General features: G+C 43.5%; 1 protein-coding gene across 2 annotated transcripts in view; it reads right to left on the bottom strand.

Moving 5' to 3' along the window:
- Nucleotides 1–13,557: 13,557 nt before the first annotated feature.
- The window catches only part of STX2 (syntaxin 2), a 331,612-nt gene continuing 321,109 nt past the window's right edge, over nt 13,558–24,060 (bottom strand). The window contains exon 11 of one of the 2 annotated variants that reach the window (XM_078668008.1): nt 13,558–16,609. Coding sequence is in view for 1 of the 2 variants with exons in the window: in XM_078668007.1 (XP_078524133.1) it covers nt 16,532–16,609 (78 nt within the window). In the remaining variant the exon portion in view is untranslated. The remainder of the gene's footprint in view (nt 16,610–24,060) is intronic. The other variant, XM_078668007.1, reaches the window with a different exon arrangement.

The raw sequence follows: 24,060 nt of genomic DNA, 5'->3' as shown, positions 1-24,060 counted from the left end.
TGCAGAGCGATTTATTAGTGTTCTGCCAGCCAAAGCTAGTGAATTGAGTGTATTTTGGCTTCTTGAAAATAAAACAATCTGTTGGACTGTTTTTTGCAGTCTTTTGGAATACTATTGAGAAGCTCTTCTTGTAAATATGACTTACAACTAGAATTAACAAATGGTTTGGTTTAAGTACAGTCTGTGGGCTGTCCTTTGTTTCTGTCCTAAGTGTTGATCTGTGGGTTAATCGTGTATTTAAATGTCTACGTGGTTCGTGGTTTCACATTAGTGGTACTTCTGTGAGTAAATAGTGATTGCGCTCTTTGTGAAAGAACTGCTAGACTTAAGCGCGCTGTATTGTGTGTTCTGAGTGTATGACCCCTTCTGTATATGTTTGAAATGAGCTCAATGTGTTTGTTTGTGTTTTTTTGCTGTCATCAGTCTGTTATGCAAAATGTAATTTAATTAATATTAAATAAAAATCAAGAAATTAACCATAAGATATGCTAAATAACTATATGTTACTATTACATTGATAGAGTGAGCAGCTATGCACATGTACAAACTGCTAATGCTTAAAAGATAAATTAGAATTCACATTGAATAGGAGTAAAATAGGCCTAAAAAAACGAAATTGTGTTTTGCAATAAATAAATAATTATAAAATGTTACAACATTTTTCTTAGATACATTGTGTTAGATATAACCAGGCAAACACATCATTTGAGTGAATTGGATGTTGCTGAACTAAACACACATTTTAGAACGTGAAATGCCTCAGTTTTAAATAGACTGTCACCATGCTTACATTTCAACGCTAAAAAAAGCTTCCCAACAACTGTGTCAACTGTCATTAAGCAGCAGCTATCGTTTTGATTGTAGGCCACAGAGAAGCTAGGATTTTCTCAGTGCAAACACGGGGTAAAATCCAGCATTTCAGACTGCTGTTTTAAAAAGTTACAATCAGGTTCATTATTTCAGATAACAGGAAAACATTTAAAGTAAGGATTTCCTTTCTTAAAGCCTTTTTACATAAGCATATCCGTGGTTCTGATGTTAAATAATGATTGTCCTTTTAAAAAAGTGGCACAAAACTTTTCATGTTTCAAGTTACGCTTCAGTGCTAAGGCTTATGAATGAATGCGTCTAAATACGATAGGCAAGGAATGAAGCTTGCTTTTCCTACGTGGAATTATCAAAATGATTGGTTTTACTAAAAAAAAGATATATAAATTATGGGAAAAAATTTATTACAAAATAAGTGCTTTTAAATTCGTTTTTTAATATTTATAAAGCTTAATACTCATATTGTTCCCTCCTAGCATAAAAATTGAATTTAAGTTGTGTTGTACCGCATAATGAGGAAACTTGCATATGAAATTTCACTCTGCGCAGGTGTAAAAAAACTCCTTTTTATAAGGGTATACATGAGATATTTCTAATGTCCAATCTCTGGAATGTGTGGAGAACATTCTGAGGATGACTATTATGCAAAAATATTCTAGGATATTCATTTTTAAGTGCCCCAATAATCAAAGTCGAAATTGGGCAAAATTCACTAATTTAAAAACAAATTCTGCCACTTTGAGCAGCTTTTAAACTGCCTTAGGCTTCAGTAAATGCATATTTAGGTATAACACAAACAGCTGACTTTTACATTGTTAGACAGGTCTACTGCACACTGCTTATAATTGAAAATATGTATAAACAACCAGCAGAGTTATTCTTTTAACTCTAATCTGACAAACAGGGGAATGGGTCTGCATTCCAGCTTTCTGTCTTTAGGGTGACTTTGAATTGGGACAGCCGCATGGGAACCCTTGCATACAGAATAGGACTGCTGGGAAGGGTTAAATGTCAGTTCTATATTTAGAAGCCTAGCATGGCTCCCAGAGCAAAGTTTGCTTTGACGTTTTGACCTCTGAAACTTTTTGAAAGACGACAGGGGAGAGAAGGAGAAGTTTTACTTTTCTTGGCAAAAGCAAGCACTTTATGTACTCGTATGATAGAAAACTATATAATGGTATATGTGAACTTTAATTAACAGAAAGATTTGCCATATATATATATATATATATATATATATATATATATATATATATATATATATATATACACAGTACTAATGCTTTTAGTCTCAGGATACTGTACAAAAGCTGAGGAAATGAAATTTAGTTTGACTTCATGTGCCCTCAAGTTACACTTGTACATTTGTTAAAGGGTTTGGGGGTGGGTATTCATATTCTTTACCCCCTCAAACGTGCTACGTACCTCTTAAAACTTTGTTTATGCCCAGTTGCTACAAATAGGGGTTGATAGTGTTGACAGAAGTAAACCCGGTTTCAGGTTTCCTACTGTCAAAATGGGGGAAGGAGGTTGGCTCCTCTACATATTAAGGGCAGGTAAAATGTATGTTTCTCTCTCCCTTTCTCAATTTTTTTTTAGCCTGTCTAAGCTAAGCGGTCTGTGAAATAGCAATGAGACATTTAATTGGCTATTCAGTAATACGGTTTTAAACATTATTAGCATTAATAAAATGAATAAATATATATGTTATCATACTGCCCATCCTGTTTGATGAAATTATGGCAGGATCAGTAGTCTGATTGTTATTCTCATGCTACATAGTTTTGCACGGGCATTGCTAGTTTTTATTAGCTAGTCTGTGCAAATACACTGACCGTCCTTATTAGAGCGGATGTTGCATAGTTTGGACCATGAAAAGTAGAACGCAGGGAAGATGCCCATGTGATCCTTAGAAAAAATGTTTTGAAGGAAATGTTTTATAGATAAGAAACCCTGTTAAATTAGCAGTTTTAGATTTTCCTATTGCTCCTATAACATGAGAGCACAGTCCTAAAGAGTACAATATAGGTGCTTTTTAAGAAGAATCATTTTAGAAGTGTCTGCAGTCCTGTACAAGTAGTTTAAAATCTATGAGTAAAAGTGTATAACATTTCCTTTTTTTTTTTTTTTAGGGTTTTCAGATTAGTAGACAGGAATACACCAATGTAAGGATTTAGGGTATGTCAGTGTTGTTTTTCTCTTTGCCTCACAGTTTAAGAAATAAAACTTAAAACTAAGTACACCCCCCTCCGCGCAGCGGACGCACGCTGCGGAGGCGCCTAAGGAGCGCCGAAGGAAAGCCCGTCTGCGCCCGTCAGCGTCCCGGAGGCGGCTGGGCGCGGGCCAGACCAGGCGTCTTGCTATTGAAGATGTTAACCTATTCCAAGGATGTCCTTCTTTCCCTCTGCACCCCCACCAATAATTGCACCAAGGTGTTCCCTAAACCTCCGCGCTCTAACATTAGTTGCCCGGGCTGCGGCTGGACACCCGGCCTAGGTCGTATTGCCTCCCTCACTCCTCCTTCTGTAAACACTAGCTGCCTGCTGCTGAATACAAGATCGCTAGCCAAGCACGCGCTCGACATTCACAACCTTCTCACAGAGTCCAGAGCCGACTGTCTGTTTTTGACAGAGACCTGGCTGGGAGAGGGCGCTGGTCCGGATATCGCCACTGCTATTCCCCCGAGTCATGTGATTTACAGGAAAGATAGAGCCAGCGGGAAGGGGGGGGGTGGAGTGGCTCTAATCACCAACAAATGTGTCGCCTGTACTATCCTTCCCTCAGACAACATCCAAGGGAGTGAAACACTTGCTTTCTCCCTCTCACTATCTCCTCAGCAGTCCTGCATAGGACTGTTGGTATATAGGCCTCCTGGCCCTATAGGCACTTTCTTTGAAGATCTCCATTCTATGATCTCCTCACTTTGTTTGAGATCTAACCACTGCTTGCTCCTTGGCGACTTCAACATACACTTGGATAAATTAGCCGACCCCCACAGCATTAAACTCAATGACATTACCTCATCCTTAGGTCTGGTCCCCTACCTTCGGTCCCCTACCCATTGTAAAGGTCATATATTAGACCAACTGTTTTCTACCGTGCCAGTAGCTGTTACCTCCCTTGCGCCGGTCTTATGGTCCGACCATTTCCTGGAAGAATTTGAAATCCCTTTTGCGACAAAGAGCCCTGATTGTGGACAAAGGGACAAAGTGCTGCCTTCGAGAGCTTTTCACCGAGTCTCTCCAGCAATGTTATTAAAAGAACTTGAGATCCATCCTTGCATGCTATCGGGCTCCTTGGATACGGACCTCGACCTCCTTCAGGGTTGGCTGACCCAACGTTTCACTGACCTCGCCCCCCCATACCCGCCAAGACTTCATCGGTGAAAGCTTCTGCTCCCTGGTTCTCTGCGGCTCTGGCAGACAAACGTCGGCAGTGCAAAAAAGCCGAATGGAAGTGGCGCAAACACTACGACGCCAGCTGCAGGGAATCATACAGATCTCTGATCAGAGACTATCATCGCCAATAAAAAGTTCTACTTGGCTAGCCGCATTGAGGAGGCCACAAACTCCTGCAAAGAAATTTTCAGGGTTGTTAAGGATTTTATCTCCCCCCCTTGGACCATTCTCAAAATCACGCACTTCGAGTCCTGGATTTCCGAGCTGGCTGTCTTTTTTGCTGACAAAATTAAAAAGATCCAGCTATCTTTTGGTGCTCCCAATAAACATACTCCCACTCCTTGGTCCCCGGATCCTCCTTCTTACGCGTCAGAGCCCTCCCTTTGTAACTTCCCTTTTATGTCTCTTCAGGCGTCACTGGACCTCCTAACAAAACTTAAATCAGGCTCTCCCCATGACCCTTGCCCTGCCAAAACCCTTGCCAAACTAGCCCCCACCCATAACCATCTCATAAATCCGGTCCTCAACCTCTCACTTAGCACAGGTGAAGTCCCGCAGCCTTGGAAACAGGCACTCATCCTGCCATTACTCAAGAAACCCAATCTGGACCCGGACTCTCATGCCAACTACCGACCCATCTCCCTTCTGCCTGCCCTCGCGAAAGTGGTTGAGAAACATGTCCACACTTCCTTGTCCCACTTTTTAGATACGAATGACATACTACATAGATCCCAGTCTGGCTTTCGCTCTAACCTGAGCACCGAAACCGCTCTTCTCGAGGTCACCGAAGTGATCAAGGCAACCTTGGACAAGGGAGGAAAAGTCGTGCTGGTGATGCTTGACCTCTCTGCGGCCTTCAACACCGTCCCCCATGACCGCCTCTTAGTAAGACTCTGGGAGGTGGGTCTGAGGGGGACGGTGTTCAACTGGCTCCGGTCCTTCCTCTCCAACCGTCAGCAAACTATCTGGGCCCCACCTTTTTCCGCCGCGATGCCACCTCTGGAGGTCGGAGTTACGCAGGGCTCAATCTTGAGCCCAGCGCTTTTTAACATTTACATGACCCCTTTGGCGGCACTCGCGGAGGGTTTTGGGGCCCAGATCGTGTCGTACGCTGACAACACACAACTCCTGTTCACCTGCGACAAGGGCCACGACTTTGACAGGACTTCCATACGGGACTGCCTTGGGGCGGTGTTTGACTGGTTCAGCCAACATTGCCTCAAATGCAACTCTGAAAAGTCGGAAGTTCTCTTCCTTGGCTGCCCCACTGATCCCAGGTGGAAGGAGTGGTGGCCGGCCGCCATGTTTCCACCTGACAGTGACTCTGGGTCGGCGAAGAATCTAGGTATCCAGGTCGACAACTGCCTCTCTTTCAGGGGTCAAGTGTCGGGCCTGGCGGGCAGATGCTTTGCGATCCTGAGGATGCTGAGGAAGTTCCTGCCCCTACTATCCATCGAGCACAGAAAGACCACGGTGCAGGCCCTGATTGGCTCTCGCTTGGACTACGCTAACGTTCTGTACCTTGGCCTACCGGAATACCTCATATCGCGCCTCCAGATAGTACAGAAGTCGGCAGCCCAGGCCATTTTTGGCCTTACCAGAAGAGCCAGGGCCACGGAGCTCCTCAGAACTCTTCATTGGCTGCCCATTAAGAAGCGGATCGCTTTTAAGGCTCTAACCATCGCCTTTAAAGCCCTGCATGGTTTAGGCGCCCGCTATCTTCAAAAGTGGATCACTTTCTACCTTCCTTCCAGATCCCTTCGTTCTTCGTCACAAGCCAGGGCAGTTACCCCTAGGATACATCGGGCTCGTCTGGGCGGACGCTCCTTTAAACATCTTGCGCCCCTGCTGTGGAACGATCTTCCTCTCGCGCTCAGATCCTGCCCCAATCTTCTGGCCTTCAGAAAGGATTTGAAAACCTGGCTGTTTCAGCAATAACTTCTTCCACCTATCCTCTTATCATGCTGACTGTACCGCCTGTTTCTTTTGTTTTTCTCCTTGACCTGTGAGGCTCCGACAGCGCCGGGACACTCCTCGGAGTAGCCGTGCGCTATAGAAGCACCCCTTTTAACATAACTAGGCTTTCCTGTTTTCAGTTTCTATTCTTGGGAAATTCTGGTGGTGTTTTTTCAGTGTTTTCCAGTGATTTCAATACCTCAAAAAAACAGTGCTTTTCAGTGGTTACATATTTTCGCGCCATAAAAAATAACTGAAATTGTGTTTTACCGGTGTTTATGGAACACTTGCTTTTATTGCTTTTTCCATTTTTCTTCAGAAATTGTATACTGCTCTACATTTCAGAAGCTTAATACAGTCATGAAATACTTTCCATTGTTTTTTGAGTCCGCAGCTCAGATTTAACAAGCATTTGCAATGCAATAGGTCTCGCATTTATGCAAGTTTAAGCTGTTCGTGTTGTAAATGACAAAGCCTTTTATTTATGTTTTAAAAACGAAAACAAAAATACAAGGCGTTGTTAGTTGCAATGTCAATAGCTCAAACTCACGTAAATGCGAGACCTATTGCATTACAAATGCTTGTTTTAAATGAAAGCGTTAATTGGTCACTCAGCAAGTTGGAAGTTACAGTCTGTCTTCCAGAGTCGCTACCCCTCTCCTGCTCAGAGAGTGTTTCATTGCATTGTATCATCGAGGGGGTAAAGGGATGAGAAGGAAAAAGAGAAGGAAGAAGAGAAAAAACTGAAGGAGGAGAGACAGAGAAGGAGGGAGACAATGGGAGTAGGGTGAGCGCAGAGAGGGGGGAGGTAAACAAAAGGAGGAGAGAGGGAAAGAGATAAAATAAGAAGGGGTATCAGTGAGATTGGAGGAGAGAGAGAGAGATGCCAAAAGCAGAAATGGAAGGGGAAATGCAAATGTGAGGCACTTGACATGGCTACTGCAGCAAGTAAATATAGCCAGACATGCACTAGACAGCTCAGTTGAATTAGAGATGACATCTCAGTTAAGGAATGGAACACAGGGGTGCTCTTCTGTGAATTACTGTACTGTTCCCTGGAAGCTGGCGAGCTCCCTGCACCTTCTGAGTACAGTGATAAGTAGTGTCAGGGGGCCCCCAAATGTGAGTCAAGACGTGCTCCATCTTTGCTGAGGGTCCCTGTCTTTATGTGCCCCACAGGTTCCACTGTGCATGCTAAACTAGTACACGCATGCTAGGATAAACTAAATGCTTCTGCATACTGAGGTTGCCAGGGAATGGTGAGCAGTAATGGTTCAGGTGTGACAAGTAATCCTTCATATGTTTGCTTTCTGCTCTACATTTAAAGAGACAGTGGGCAGTCGGAGTTTCAGATTCCTCTCCTTTGAGCCGGTGGAAGTTGCCCTCGCACTGAGCTCTTTCCCAGATTCTGAGAGACGAATTCAAGGTCACCAGATCACAGAATGCTGATTCTTTTGAAAAGCATGCTGCATGCATTAAAATAAAATAAAAACTTTCATAGCCCTGTGGGGGTTGCAGGAGACAGTAGCGGGATGACGGGTGAGCATTGTGCAGGCATCAATTGGCACGCCTCGGCAGGCACACACCCTCAGACTCAACCCCGAGTCTCTGCTTCTCCAGTTATTATATTTTTTAGCCAGGAGGCTTCCAGTGCAGCTGCTGGCAATTCTAGGCCTGTGACAGGCAACCCAGGGACTTGAGTGCAGCCTGATCGGTTCTGCGCCTGCGAAGCAGAACTGCAGGGGCGTGGAACACAGGAAGGGTGCTCGGGGATGGGTCAGAAGGTACAGGTCTTCTCACTGAGCCTCCCCCGGCATGGGAAACCTAGTGATTAGGGAAAGTCTTACAGTCGTGTGTGGTAGCCAGGGTGAGACAGCATCCCTGGCACACACACAGTACTTCACAGGTCTTTAAAAGACCATTAGCTTCTTAATGAGGCATTGTTGTTTCTCACCCCTTCTTAGAGCCCCTGCAGCTCCACTCTGCCTATTTCTGGAAGAATCAGCCGTTCCCCCCCTAACCCCTCCACCGAAAAAAATTCTTAGCCCCCTCAAAGCCTGACCCCCTCCCCTCCCCGACCCCCGAAATTTGGCTCTAGCTGGGCTACTGTGTGTAAATACACAGTGGCACATTTTCAGTCGTGGAGGAGAGTAAAATTAAGCTTATTTACATAGTGAAGGTTTTCACCATCATTGCCATACCATCAACGCATTTCTTTTTTCACTCCTACGTTTGTGATTGAAAGAGGCCCACTTCAACTTTCATCCCAAATAGGCAGACAAAAGCACAGTTTCAAACATGATAAAATAAATGCTAAATAAATTAGCAACAGTGGAACATGCAGCCATGCCAGGACACTACAAAACTTCCGAGTTACGGTGAGTTTTGTACCCAACCGGCACCCACTGACTGTGGCAGCTGCCGATCGCGTGCTGTCTCATGGAATTAATTAATCACACGCACACAGTCAGTGGCTGCATTGTAGCACCGCTCTCTCACTTACTTCTTTAAATTGCAGTACCTCGAGCTCGAGCCACTGCAGGAATAACCGATTGCCGCGTGCCTCCTCCGAGTCCTGCACTGAGATGTTGCTGGAAAAAATAAAGCCTGTCTTCCACCTCGTGGGGTTTTATAAATGTACACAATTCGGGAAACTAACAAGTTCCTTAAACACCTGAAGCCTCATGGTGGAATTAATGTAATCAAGTGGCGAGCATTTTTTTTTAAAGGCTATACCCACAGACCGAAGTTGGTGCCCAATTAGAAGTAGCTTAGTTATGCGGTGCGCTAATCCTGATTTGTGGTGCTTCCTACTGTCCTTTTGAATTTACAGTGGAGGATTTAACATTAGCCATTTACTCATCGCTTTTGCTATGTTTTCGACGTGGTTCTGCTCACCATTTTGAGTTTGCAAGTCATGTTTTCTTATGTTTATGGGTTCGGCCTTGTATAACGGTGTTTCGGCTGACGGGCTGGATAGTAGTGTCTTCTGCAAATGAAAAGTCCTTCAACCATGACCCGGCTGGGCACGTCATCATTCCCTGCACATTTTATTAGCTTTAGTAAGAAAACAATCTATCTACTCGTTAAGTAATGGTCTTTTTAAAGGGCTGTGAAGTGCTCAGTTGCGGCTGCAGTAAGACAGACTGCAGACCACAACAGCTCCTCTCCCTCCCACTTGAGCCAGGCAGGGGGCCTGGTGTTGATCTGGCCCTTGGGCCATTCACACCTCGGCTCCCCATGTGCAGACGCAGTGTTTTCCCCTGACACCCCTGCGCCAGGCAACCACAGGCAGGCCAATGGAAAGCTTTGGCTCCACCAAGTGGCCAAAAGGCGCAACAACTATGAAAATCAGTGACCCTCGGTTTAAACCAGGTCAGCTGATTTTCATTCGGTAGTGTTTTCTCGGGTACAGTCATTTTAAACCGAATTCCGGACAGCCTAAACATAACATAACAATAAACACAGACTTCCTTGGCTGCTTGGGATTGGGTGATGTATTACTCTTGTCAGTTCACCAAAGAGTTCCTTTTATACTTGCCAGTAGGTCCAGGATGTTGTTTTCTTGACTCTCACATAGATGAAGTGGTTCTTGGGTGCCTTGCTAATATATGGGGCGTCCCAAGACTAGGAAGTATTCTGAGACTATCCTCTCTGTTGATAGACTGTTTCTGTGCCTTGTTTAAAGACCTTTTGTTCTGTTCACCAATAGATATTTGCTGCCTTACAACCATTGCCAGAGGGGCCCGGACATCAGATTCAGCTTGGGGAATCAGAACCAGTCCAGTTTGAAACCAAGGTGAAGGTAACCAGCACAGGCATTGCTGGCAACTAGGACCTCAGTGAAGCCGGAAGCCCTGGGATGAATTGTGTACCCCTGCCACTGTCTAGGGCGAAAGACGGGGTCACAACCCAGAAAGGAGAAATTGTGATCAAGTTTTTGATGAAACAACAAATGGAAATACGCTGTTCCCCAGTTGTGCGTAGAAAAGGCATAACCAAGCCGGTCTCTCCTCCTTCACCGTGCGGGTAGGTGGTGTGTCAACGTCCATCGGGTGGACAGGTACCTGATCCTTGGGTTCAAGCACACTTGAGGAGACCGTTGAAGCCTGGTTTTGGTTTTAGTTTAGGTTTTAGTGGGGTCCCACTAAGACTCAGCAGGACCATCGGGCCTGCTTGTCAGATTCGAAGTGGAAGGTAGTATTCGGCCCTTCCCTCCTGTGTAGCACTCACTTATTTTTCTAGGTCCTGACGAATTGCACCTTCTGCATGAAACATGTCGACCGCTAGGTAGATTACACACCGCTGGATCCTTGCACCAGCATGTATAAATCTCCTCACTGTTTTTAATAAGGTAGTGAACCACACCATTAAAATTACTGCTGTGGATTTGCTAACCTTTTTAAAATTTCCTCACTCACTTTTTGTCTACACTTCCCCTAAAGCCCTCATACCCACATGCACCTACTGGCAGGAACAAAAGATCTCCGGTAAAGAGCCCCCATCTTAGGGAGCCACTCATACATTGCAGCGCAAGTCTGACGAGGAGCAGAACCCATATGATGAAGCATGACACCTAGCTTGCTGGGTGTGTGAGGGTTTTAGTTCTGAAAGGGGGTTCCCCCCTCTCTTCCTTTTCACTGGCTTGGTTATGCCTTTTCTACGCATACCTGGGGTACAGCGTATTTCCATTTGTTGTTTCAGTATTAGGGCGCGTACGCTGGATCCTGTTAAACATTGCCCTCGGGATCCCCCCTTTGTGTTGACTACTCAAGTTTTTGATGCCCAGTGGAGAGTCACAGACTGACCACAACAGCGAGGAGGCTTTGCTTGAGGTGACCCCTTTTGAAACAAGGGTTGCTTCAGAGATCCTAGCATCAGGCCTCTGAATCCTGGTCCTAAAGTGAATACAAGTTTGCACCTTTGTTTGTTGGTCAAGAGATATCTGAGCACACTAGATGCAATGTGTGGCCCCAATGAATGAGCAGTGCGCCAGCAGAGCAATACAGGAGTTAGTGAAGGATCTGGGTTCAGGGTACAGGTGCTGTGTGTCAGGTGCCTGTTAGATTGAAGTGAAGAAAACCGGTGCACTGCCTGAGACACAGGACAGGATCACTGAGAGCATTTGCCCTGGTGGGTGACTGCCCTATACTCAAAGAAGAGACTTTTCCCTTGAAACTGGGTTGTGATTCTTGAGTTGCGAGTTGTGCAGCTCCACCGTGGAAACAACAAGAGCCTGCCTGTGAGGCTCAAACTGACACAGGGAGAAGACTCCCCTCTGGCTTGGTTGTACAGCGGCTTCAATTTCCCCAAGGACGACTTCTTTTTCTTGTTAATAATGTACCCCTTTAGTCGTCTCATTTATGAGGAGGAGCAGCCCTTTGCAGCTCTTTGTCCTAATTCCTATGGCCCTGTGTGGTTCTCCTGGTCCCAAATATGATGAATGTTCTAGCCCTCAAAGGGAACAATGGAAAAGTTTACAAAAATGTTTTTATTAGATATGTGCTGTTGGCTATTCTGAAATTGAAATGAATGGTCACTGAAATGAATAGGAGCCCTGAAAATGTGTGTACTAGATAGTTCTAGGATTTCCTCAGGACTAGAGAACTGATAATTCTGTTTGTGATAATAGTTATTACTCTCTCCTGCTATCTGTATGTTAATTATGACCAGATGCTTTGTTCCCTTAGTGCTTATACCTCATATGTACCCGCTTAATGAAATGTTTAGAATGGAAAATGCCCACCTAGCAATGAATTAGGATATTGATAAATTTATGAAAATTAATGTGCAAATATGTTTTATGTTCCTACTGGATCATAGGAATGTCTTTAGCTCATGCTAAAAGGACCATCTGTTAAAGATTGCAGGGATTTGTTAGCATGAGCTAAAAGCCATTTTGTATTTGGCAGCCATTTTAGGTAGCCATGTGCTCGCCATGTGCTGTTTCCCTCTTCAGAGCCTTGCACATGCTCAGAAGGGCCTAGCTAGTAGAATGCACCTGCGCTTCTTATAGAACTGTCAGGCTATTTTTGCTGCTGTATGGAGAAGTAACTCACCTCCCACTTTGTTGAGCAACAACAACAACAAAGGAGTTTATAAAGCGCCTGGTGACGCCATCACGGCGTGTCCCCGCGCTGATCTTGCATGCCCATATTAGGCATTTAGCATGCTTACATGAGCCAGGACTGCCCCTTGGTCTTATGCTGACTATGTAACCCTAAGCATATATAAGGCCCCAGTTTTCTGTCCTCCTTAGACTGCCTCATTCATTTGCTAAGGCTTCTGTGTGACGTAGACTCCCTCATTTGAGGTTATTAAAGATGTTACTTTTATATTACAGCTTCTGTGCCAATTTCTTCTTTGTTGGTTTAAAAGGACCAAGTATCAGTGAAACCCCTGAGAAGGTTTCTATTGTCTTCATGGTGAATAAAAGTGGACTGTATGTAGAGAAACTAGAATGAACCAACCTGGGAATTGGAGAAACGTCCAAACTAAGCCTTCTTAATTCTCAAAGTGAGAAGCCAGTTGCTTGAGCACTGTTGACCAGCTGGACATCCCACAGATAAGACTTAATAGAAATGAATCGAGTAAGATAGGGAGCTAATATGCAGCCAGGCACAGTAAGCCATAGGAGGACAGCGATAAGAACAGGTATTATCAGGAAGGGAAGTCTGGCAGTGAGGAGATTAGAAAAGGGAAAGATTGTTCTCAGAATTGATGTCCGTGGTAATAGGCAACATCGCTTGCTGCTCATGTTAATCCTATTCTATGCATCTGCAGACAGAGAACTGAATTTTAAAAAGTAGGCTATAAATATAGATGTATTGAAAAATAAATTGAAGTTTTCTACAAAGATCTGTCAGTTATGGTTTTGCATTTTTTGGAAAGACTAAGTTTATGAAGTGCATTTAACAATAAAACAATTATTGCAAAATAGATAATGAAAGCATCAGGCAGTGGAGCTAGAGATTGAAAACAGGAAAAATACTCACTACTGTGACTGTACCATAACACTGCCAGATCAATGTGAATTGTAGGTGTGCTCAAAAGCCGAAGGGGCAGCAAAGCAGTGTCTGAGGTCATCAACAAAGGAATGTGCAATTGCTAATTACTCTAAGAGAGGAATCAGAAGGAGTACCCAACAGATGTTCACATTGGAAAATAAATACAGCACACCACCTGTTGAATTAATGGCAATGACAACTCTAGTAGGCTGGTTAAGGAGAGAACATGGATATGAGAATAGAGAAAATAAAAGACAATGATTAGAAATAAGGTTAAGAGAACGGAGGCAATAAAGCTACTTTTAGCAAATAATAGCAAATGTATCTGAACCAAAATGGCATTGATTGCAAAATCAGAAAAGACAAGGTAATTTTATTAGCAAAATTTATTAGTATATCTAGAATATTTGTTCATTTTAAAGAAACCAATTGGTAGTGTTAAATACTAAGGCACTGCCATGAGTGTGAGGATATTGATGACTAAGTACAAGTCACAGTTAGGGGGTTACATACAGAAGCCAGAGTTCTGGTGTTAATGGAGTAAAAACCTTTCAGAGACTTCGGGTGCAACATATTGTAAGCAACAAACAGGCCTGGAGTGAAACAATGAGCTGCTTAAGACTCATAAGTGTAACTGCCTGCATTTTAGCACAGTCCTTGACGGCCCGACCTGCAACTTTAAAACAGCTATATTTAAAGAGTGTGGGTACAGCAATAAATACATTCTGACAGAACATTATACATATATAAATATATACACAACACATAAAACTATCTGACCATGAAAATAAAAATATCTTTTGTCTGCACTAGAACACCCTAAAATGCATTCAACATAAGACACTTTTTGGTATTTGTATCCAAAAGAAACCCTTTGACTTTTTTCATTCACAAAAATGGAATCTATAAAAATCAGACCTGCTTGAAGCATGGATGTAGTGTTACAAAACAATTTCAGACAATCACACATGGTCTTCCAAAGTACATTTCAGCAAATACAAATAAATACAATTTACACTCAAAGTGGACCTTGCTGGAAAGCTGTAACAATGGCTTGTTAAAAGCGGCAGTTGCATAATAACTACGCTTGATTTTCCCGTATCTCAAGGCAATTCATACAATCATGCAACCAATTGGAGTGACAGTGTGCTACCACTTCGTGGGTTGAGTTGCATTTGTCTGAAATCATGAAGGGAAAATTCAAGACGCATGATTGCAGCGGTGGGCTGAAGGCAGTACAGTTTAAAAAACAAACATAGTTCCTTGATGCATGATACCAGGAAAGAATCAAATAGTAGGTCTTAAAATTGTGAGTAACAGAGAACTCTGGTCTGGCAACAAACCATGATGTACAAACGTACATAATCAGAATTGAACAATCTTATGTACACACTGTTACCCCAAATTAACATGTTTTTTTAAATCTGAATTTGTAGGCCAGAATGAGCCAATATCAATGCGCAACAGCAAAACTTTAGAATAAGACACTTTTACCATTCATTTTATAAGGCACACCAAGCAAATGTATCTCAAAGGCTTAAAAAGATTGTTTAAGATGATCCAACATTAATATTTCTTTAGGCTAACACACTATTGAGCTAATAAGGACGTTCACAGTTTAGATTTACAGCATTGCACAGAACACACCCTTTACAATAGGGTGGACATTTCATAATGTAAATATTGTGTAAGTAAGGGAGCATACTTACGTTAAGAAACAAATTGCTTATTATATAAACAATTTACAATCCACTTTAGTGTTTTATAATATAAAGCTATACGGTTTACTTTATAGGATTCGTACAAGGCACTATCATAAAGGGATGATTACAGCTGGAATTATTAAGACATTGACGAGATCAATTTTGGAATGTTGGTCAACTATGGTCCTGTCTCATTTGACCTTTTCTCTATCAAAGACTGGTTGAATACAATTAACAGGCTTAAGAAGTCATTGAAATTACATTAAAATTGTTTAGTACAAAAAATACATTGGTGAAAAAAAGGATACCTGAAATATAAAGTTCATTCAGAATCTGGTTCCAATGAAAAAGTTAAAGCTAGCATAAGTCACTCACTACATTAGAAAATATTTACTTGTATATGTAACACTTGAGTCTTTTCAATTCAGCGATCAATAGATAAATCCTCACACAATATTTCTGACAAAACCATCCTTGAGGATAAAGTACTCTCATAGTTAAAGAAATCTTTGTTCAACCCCAGCTCAGCTTCTCTAACTGATCTTGAATATAAGGGATGCAAACCTCTGAAATACTTTAAATAATGGCCGCACTGAATGTGTCATTGAGATCTAAGAAAGGGCACCTGGTTCTCTGCAGACAGTCAAGGTGCCAATATCTCATTTAAAAAAATGAATACAAAAGCCTCTGAAAAGCGGCCATTTTACTTTTCAACAATCCCCAAAATAAAAAATAATTTCGCAAAATAAATAATTGTGCTCTGATGTCAAGTTTTTTTTCTGTCCCTTTGGTGGGATGAACATAATATATATTGAAAAACAAATCATTTGAGGTAAACACTCAACTATGTGGAATTATACTATTTACTCTAGATGAGAAAGTGTGTCATTTCCCGGAAGGTAAGGCACTAGGTAAGAAGAAGTTACTGTCAACGGAGTGCTCCACGTTTGATTATTGAAATTAATTTAGTCACTTAAAGACTAGTATACCCTGGGAGTATGTATTTCCCTGCAGCTCTTATACACTTCCTCATATGAATGTAAGAACACAGTTTTTTTAAAGAATCTGAACATACAGCTTAAAAGGAATTTAAAATGGGCAGTTTCCATACAAAAAAGTAAACAGTGTTAAGGCATGAGTGGTTTATAGGCAAATGCGGCAACACTCGCAGCAAAACTCTTCCCAGCTCCGATGCGTACAATGAACTAGATCTTAAGACATATACATAAATTGTTCTTCATTGACTTAGCAGAGCATGTAAAAAGCTATATCAGAAACAATCTGTTCTACAACCACACTGCCTACATGAAAACATAATTTTAAGACAATTAGTTAGAACAAGGAATTTGAAGATCTTCACTTGGGATATAGCAACAATAACTATTGATTAGGCGAGATTATCCAGCAAAGATGCTTCTAGAACAACCTGCAGCCATCTCGCTCTCACCCGCCCTCTTTTCTGGATATTTTGGTTAATTAGCAAGCTTCACTGGCATTAAACAATGCATTCACGGACAGCAGAACAAAATGGTGTGGAAACTCCTGTACAATGTATCGTAGAATTTGTCGCTGGCAGTCGGTGAGTCGGATGCTGTCTGGAATCTCTGAAGAGTGCCTTGAAGAACCTGGGTGGCATTCACTAGGACAGCGTTGATGCTAGGATAACTCCAAGGAGCACAAGCAAGATAACTATACAGACAGCAACGTACATCATTTTCTGAAAAGCAAATAAAATACAATTAGTCTTTGCTTGCACATCAAAGTTTTCTACATAATGCTACTTATTTAAAATGTACATAACCAAAGGCGTGCAATGGTCATTCTGCTTTTGCGTTGCTTTGCACGTACTAGGTGGTAAACAGAGGCAGACATTAAACGACTACAATAAACAAGAACATTTTTCAAAAAGAAAACAAAAATCAATGGTGCGGCAATAACATGTACCCCCACAGCAAAGACCGACCATCTTTTTTTTTTTATAAATCTTTTTATTAATTTTAAAAAGGCAATGACAATGAGAACGTATCAGGTGCAATGCAATTATATACATACAAGTATCGTATCGTGGAAAAGTCAGGATAGTAGCGACATAAGACACAGGATACCGGGACTCAACATTCCTAAACAATCAGAATTATGGAATTAACAGGGTTCGCACTATCAAAGGGTGCTGGCCCTCGGTCTCGCCGGTCACAAAATCACTTTATACTTAGATCATGAACAGGATACATTGCAGCCCTTGTATGCAGAAGATACACCAGATCAAACAATAACGCTCGCATTAGCACCATAATACTGAAAAAGGAGTTCAGGATAATTAAAAATATAAGAACAGGAAAATAGAATAAACAAAAAACGCAAAGCGCGTAACCCCACCCTGCACCCCTGCATGCAGCTTACGCCAAACCCCAACTAGCAGTGTGCCTGTCGCCCCATCTAAACTATACCCCATAAAAGGAATGGAGGAGGGCCTTGTACAGGCTCCCGGCCTCTCCCCTCCCACTAACTCTAAGCCTCCCCCTAAGTAAGGATATTCAACGGTTACACAATCGAGCTAAGATCGGGGATTCATTACTCGCCTACATCGCCTCCCGGTATCAACATTATATAGTGAGTCCCACACAGCCACAACTCGAACAAAAGTCCTGAAGGATAAGCCGGTCTCAGCCCTGGCCAGTTCGATCAGGTACACAAGTGTACTCCACACAAACAGTCGCCATCTTGGAAGAGTGCTGAACACAGGAGCGAGCCGGAAACATCACGGAACATTCAATCAGATTGTCATTGGGTCCCATCCGCTCCGTCAGGAACTCCCGACATCGTTGCCAGTCACGAGTAACTGAGTTCGAAAAAAGCAAGAGGAGTACTTTGTCAAACCACTCCTGAGTCCTTACGTGAGCCCTCAGATGTATTACACGGCGCGATCTTCTCTCCGTCAGTGTCAATACTGAACATGCCAACACAACAGGGACGTCCGACATAGTCATTAGCTGATTTGCGGATCAGAATTTCACTCCCTTCTTGCTGCACAGGGTTGTTGACGTTGATTAAAACAGTTGCTGTGGACGCCGCCACTTTAACACTATCATGAAATTGAACACAAGTCTCTTTCATATGCCCCATCTCGAAAATAACGGCATCCAATTTAAGTTGCAGCGCTTGGGCACGCCGGTTCAGGGAGAGGTGAAGACCACCGACAGCCGCCATTAGAGCTGCGAGCGTGGGTTCAGTTCCGGCCGACACAGATTGTTCCCATTCATTGGTGACATACTGGTCCGATATCGGTAATCCCATGGTTAGGATATGTCGTCCCAAGATATCCGTACGACTTTCCCTGGACCCCTTTGAGGGTTGGGATCGAATTCTACGCAGGTCGATATTGGGTGTCATGTCATACAGTTCCACCATGGTCAGTCCCTCGGGCCCGTAGGGATAGACCAACTAGAGTCAAAGATGAGGACACCCGCTCCCATCTCGTACAGGATAGTTCGGGGTCGCCGTCAGGGTGTAGCCGCAGCCGCCGGGTCACCTTTCCAATTATTACCAAGCCATTCACGGCACTGGCTCCGTTAATTAATACCCAACTTGTATCCGCAGTGTCTGTGGGGTGTTCCTTCACAATGCCAATCTGTTCGAATGTTCAATGCGAAGATCGGACAAAAACTTCACTTCCGTTCCAGTGGACCGGCTCCTCCTAAACTCCTGTGTTCGATGTTGTTCAACTAGGTGTCGGCAAGATTTCTACTCGAGGCCCCGGCTTCAGGACTGATGTAGGCCGCAAACTTCAAGACGATGTTTCTCTGGTCTCGAAGCTGACAGAACGTTCGGGATCTCATGGTGCGGCGTAAGTTTGATTCGTCTACACGGGAGCGTTGCATAGGCACAGGATATCTAGCAGGATGAGGAGGTCTACGGAGCCGGGAGCCTAAGCGGCCATCTTGGTCGCCAGCTTGGCTCCTCCAAGACCGACCATCTTTAACAATGAAAGGTACTTGTCAATGTCCATCCTAATCCCTATACCAATCAAAGATCCAACCAGACGCAGCTATTCTACAAGAAATGGATAAAATCTCTATCGTCGGAATTGTACCACCAAATACAAACATGCAAACGCTTTCAAATCAAGTGAATATTTCAAGGGGTAAAAATAAAAATGATACAAAGGTAAACCTTGTCCTCATTCCTTTAGCAATCTGCTGCACAAGCATGGAAAGACGAGCCCTTTAACTTCCGGGGTGTCGATCTGTACACAAAAAGAGATCAGAGTGCATGCTGACGGTACCAGTCTCCCAGATACCACCCAACCTCGATTGATTCAGCTTCTATTTCTCGATCATACACAGGATGTAGATCTGAAAACACAAAGCACAGGGCATGCCAGGAGGAACGCATGACTGAGTCAGCCGGAGGAACGAGGTGACACGTAGCTAAACAGACTGCCTTGTTCTTGTCTTTGCTTCCAGATCCTTTGGTTCTACGCCCACGTCTACAAAGGCTTGCAATCCTAAACATTCTAAAGGGGATGACAGACGCGATGTTCAGCAGGTCCAAACAATAATGTTCCACAACACTGACTAGTGACAATGGTCCTCAACCATGACTGGAACATCCAACACAATATTTACAGACTGGCCGGGCACCGTCCACGCATAAGTCTCACAGATGACAAGAGGGACTTACGGTGAGAGTATAAAAAAGCAGGCTCATCCCCAGTACATGAGTATGAAGCTGCAAAGGGAATTTGATGCTGGACAAAGAATTGGCCTGAAAAAAGGACAGAACAATCAAACAAACTATACAAACAGGGCATTAAGAAGTGAGAGGAACTCACAAAACAGAACAAGCATTGGCATAGCCAATAGGTCTCGCCTTTGGAACCTTTTAAGTGTTTTGCTTGGGGGATAGGGGGGGGGGGGTAAACAAGGCACCACAGAATGAATGTAAATCAAACAGCTGCCCAGGCTTTTCAATGAAATTATTACAACTTATTTCACAAGGAGGTCGGCGTTGGCAGCCCCGGGTGCTGTGTGCTCCAGATTTGGAACAACAAGGTCCCGCGGCTGTGCTCTGAAAGGACCATTTGGAAGTTACACAGCCTCTTCCACACACAAACACACAGAGGCAGACACACATGCAGAGAGGCAGCAGCACACGCTCATTCAGAATCTCACTGAGACACGCAGATACACAGGCAGACAGGATTACAGACACGCAGAGAACTAAGTTGGCTAACTTAAAGAAGTCTAGTGCTGCATCATAATGAAATAACTAACAGACTTCCTAACTGTGCAACTCAAGAATTGCAACTCCAAGAAACAGTTCAGGGTTCTTAAAACAATCATCAAATCACATTATACTAAAAAAGAGCCCTAAGAAAAGATTCGAAAAGGGAATAGCAAGAACTATGCCCAGTAGCGCGCTCAAAGGAAAGTCAACCTAATGAAGAGAAAGACAAGGAGCTCGTTTTAAGGTAAACACCAGCACTCACGTCGGGACAGAAGCACAACTAGAGCCGAATTGGGGGGTGGGGGAATACACTGTTTTCCTGTATCTAGGGCATGCCGTGCCTCACACCTTTGTTACAAAAACTAGCCCGTGAGTGGTGCGCGAGAGCATGCGCGCACGCTTGTGTGAGGGATGCAGCCCATCAATTTTTTTATTTATCGCGCACGCGTCTGGGCACGATAATTGGAAACAGATGTCGCCCGTTCGGGTAACCGCAAGCCTTAGGCCGTGGGCGGAGCAAAGGCGGGACATGCACCCGCCATTGCCAAATTGCGTGCTGTCTTTTTTGAAAGACAGCACGCAGAGCAAAATTAAAATAAGCAACAAAAAAACCACACATGCACAAGCGTGTGAAACGTCCTGGTCAGCTGCAAGAGGCCTTATCCTTAGAGCAGCGTATGTGCGCTGCGCTAAGGCTCGACCTAAATAAGAGTGTCTTCCTGTCTAGGAATCCTTCATACATTTGGGATACTGGATAAGGGATGAAAAATCAGCTTTATGTTCTGTATAATGATGGATTTGCCACATCGGCCAAAGAATGCACTCTCTGCTGCAGATTTCAACCAGCAGATCAAGCGTTCTGAAGAATGCTGCATACGGAACACAATGAGGCTCTTCACAAAGTCTAACTGGTTATTGTCGCCTCTCGATTGCTGCACTCAGGTATAAAAGTGGTGAGAATCTCTACCTGAGAGAGACACCTATGGAAGAAAAGAAAAGCACAAAATACATATTTATTGCAGAGATGATGGAAAGGAAGATTGTCTCAAGAATGTTGTGTTTCACAGGTATGCCAGTTCACAGTTCCATTGCAGTGTCATAAGAGCAGCATTGTATAAATCATGCCTCAGCCAGGGTGTTTCTATTAACCATACGGCTAGCAAAAAGGCACGCCAATCATCCATAAAGGAATGAGGTAAGTAAAAGATAACGAAGTAACAAGTGACGACACGTAGTTAACTTCATTATTGAATGGTAGTTTGAAAGAACAGAGTCCTGGTATCTTTAGGGTCTGTGGTGAGTTTGTAGCCATCGCCCTGCGCGGTCAAACCTCACTGAGAGGCAAAAGTGGCTCTAGGTTGAGAACATCGTCCACGATCCATAAAAAGGATGTGAAACCCAAGCCTTCTATAATAAACAGGTCTACTCTGTAGTGAGACAGTGAAACAGCTCTCACCAAGGAGAGGAACCCTGGAAACCTAAGCGATTGGCCACAGAGTGGACTTACACTAGATAGCCGCAGGGAGGCTTCCCCTCCAAAATGCAAACATGGCTCCCTTCACCTCAGTCACCACCTGGAAGCACGTTATGATCAGAGTGAAACTTAGGGGCTGAGAAGTGGGCTGTATGACAGAAAGGGCTGAGGAATATAATAAGATAACCCTTATGTCCCAGTCTGGCATAAAAACCAGCCCTAGTCCATTATGTTTGTTAGCATGACCTGACTAAAGGAGTCTTTGGCCCAAGAAGCACAGTCCAATGGGTAGTGAACGCATAGTGGTAGCCTCTGTTGCAGGTTTGCAGATGACTGAAACCGGCTTGCACCTTTGAAGGGACAGGGATGCTGCCTCGTCTCAGACTGAGTGATGGACACCCTGGACCCAAACAGGGCCCAGCACAGGATCGCAGTAGTAATGCTGTTTTTATTTACAGAGCAGCAACTCGATTAGAAAAAAAAACTGACCAAATTATCTGTGCAGCAGTACGTCAACACTATTCACAGAATAGATTCACATGCTTTTAAGTTTACCCTTTCAGACTGGAAGTCTGTGGCATAAAATTAGCTAACAATATTAAAATTATGCATTTAAGAACAAACAAACATTCTGTTTAATAAGTGTGAGAGGTTTTAGTAATTTCCCCAAACACCTATTATACGCTGTAAAGCACAAGTGTGCTGCGATTTACTCTTACGAAGCAGCACAATAGATGAAGTGTTGCCTGCAAATCTATAAACGTTTATATCTGAGAAATGTAGTTCCATTTAATTAACCTTCTCTTTTCCTACATTGCTTCTTGAAATATTCATACACTTGAGTTTGAATACAAGCCATGTAAACAAGGAAAGCAGGAGCCATGTTCACATTATTCAGAGGGTTTGGAACAAGGTTTGTCAGAAAGTTGCTTCTCTTCAGGGCTGGATATCCAGGCAGCAATGCTTGGTGGGAGCATGTTGTAGGAAGGTGGATATCTGACTATGGTTACCCCCAACTTTTTTCCTAGTGTTTTGCTGTTTTTTTTTTTACTTAGTTGGCCTGGGATCCTGCTATTCAGGACCCCAGGCTTCCTGCTCTCTTTGTAAAATGGACTCCATGTACCCTAGGTACATATCTAATTGGATACTGAGTCACCTTATCAGTCCCTGTACAGTATACCTTAGGTATCCAGGGCATAGGTGTACCCAGGGCCTACCAGGGGCTGAAGCATGTATTATACCACCCCTGGCTGGCCATCTAAAACTGACACAACTGGCTGCACGACAGCTGGGGCAAGGTGGTGTAATCACCCTTTGCTGTAGATATAGTATACCTATATCTAAACCTAAAATGGACACATATATTCCTATCAGTCACTCCTATGGAAGGCCTTATCAATCCCGAAGGCAGAGTGCTTGGAATTATGTGAGATGGTGCTCTGGCATGAGCTGAGTCCGTCTGCAGCTTGCGGAACCAAGTCCTAATAGCTGTTCCATGATAACGCTATACCATATACTCTTAAGTGCATTATCGACCTCGGGGTTGAATGCTAACTCTGGTATAACATTATCAAAACATGTAGAGTAAGGTGTCATACGAATTGGAATACTACCCCCTCGCCAATTCTGGCGACGGGGGTAGCATTCCACCCTTCTAAAGGGACACGACATGTATGCTGCCTTTTGAAGCCAGAATTCATCTGAAAATCGCCTGCATGACACACAAGGCGGTACACCTAAACTCACCCGGCTACCTCGCTCAGAAACTGACAATCTCTGGCGGAGCTAGAAACACTAGAGGCACAAACAATCTTCTGCTGAAACCTCGAAGATTCCGGAAGAAAAAAACATATAAGCGCTCCTTCTCAGGAATGGCGCCTAGGATCTGGAACTCACTCCCTCCCGAAACCAGGCTTACCTCTTCCACTACACTCTTTAAAAATGAAGTAAAAGCTATCCTCATGGCTAAATACACTTGAACTATTATCTCGAACTCTGTTAATACTACGCACCGATCTGTACTACAGGTTTGATCCCTTTGCTTATTTGTATTGTTATCTTATTACTCACATGATTGGCTTTGCAGCCACCTACTTGTACTGTTTGATCTAATGATATATCTGTCTGACTATGTTCCCTCATGTACCCCTCTTTGTAGAGCGCTCTGATATCTGCAAAGATCTTGTCCGCGCTATATAAAACTTTCAAAATAAATAAATAAGTATGTAACTGTGAACCCTGGTTAAAGTTAACTCGAGCCTTGGCATCACAAAATGGATGCTGCCACCACAGACACAAGTCTGACCTCCTGCTGCTGGGAGTCCTTTCAGCGAGGGAGGCTTGGACAAAGGGTTTCCTGCCTTGGGAGGTGCTAGCACCACCCCAGACAGGATTTTGTGTATTGGGTAGGATAGGCCTGAAAGGAATGAGACATGCCTGGGGCACACAAGGTGCCCTGTGCATACACC

The sequence above is a fragment of the Lissotriton helveticus genome, chromosome 11 (assembly GCF_964261635.1).
Source record: "Lissotriton helveticus chromosome 11, aLisHel1.1, whole genome shotgun sequence".
NCBI classification, from domain to species: domain Eukaryota; kingdom Metazoa; phylum Chordata; class Amphibia; order Caudata; family Salamandridae; genus Lissotriton; species Lissotriton helveticus.
Note: the sequence above shows the minus strand (reverse complement) of the source record. Positions and strands in the feature narration are given on the sequence as shown.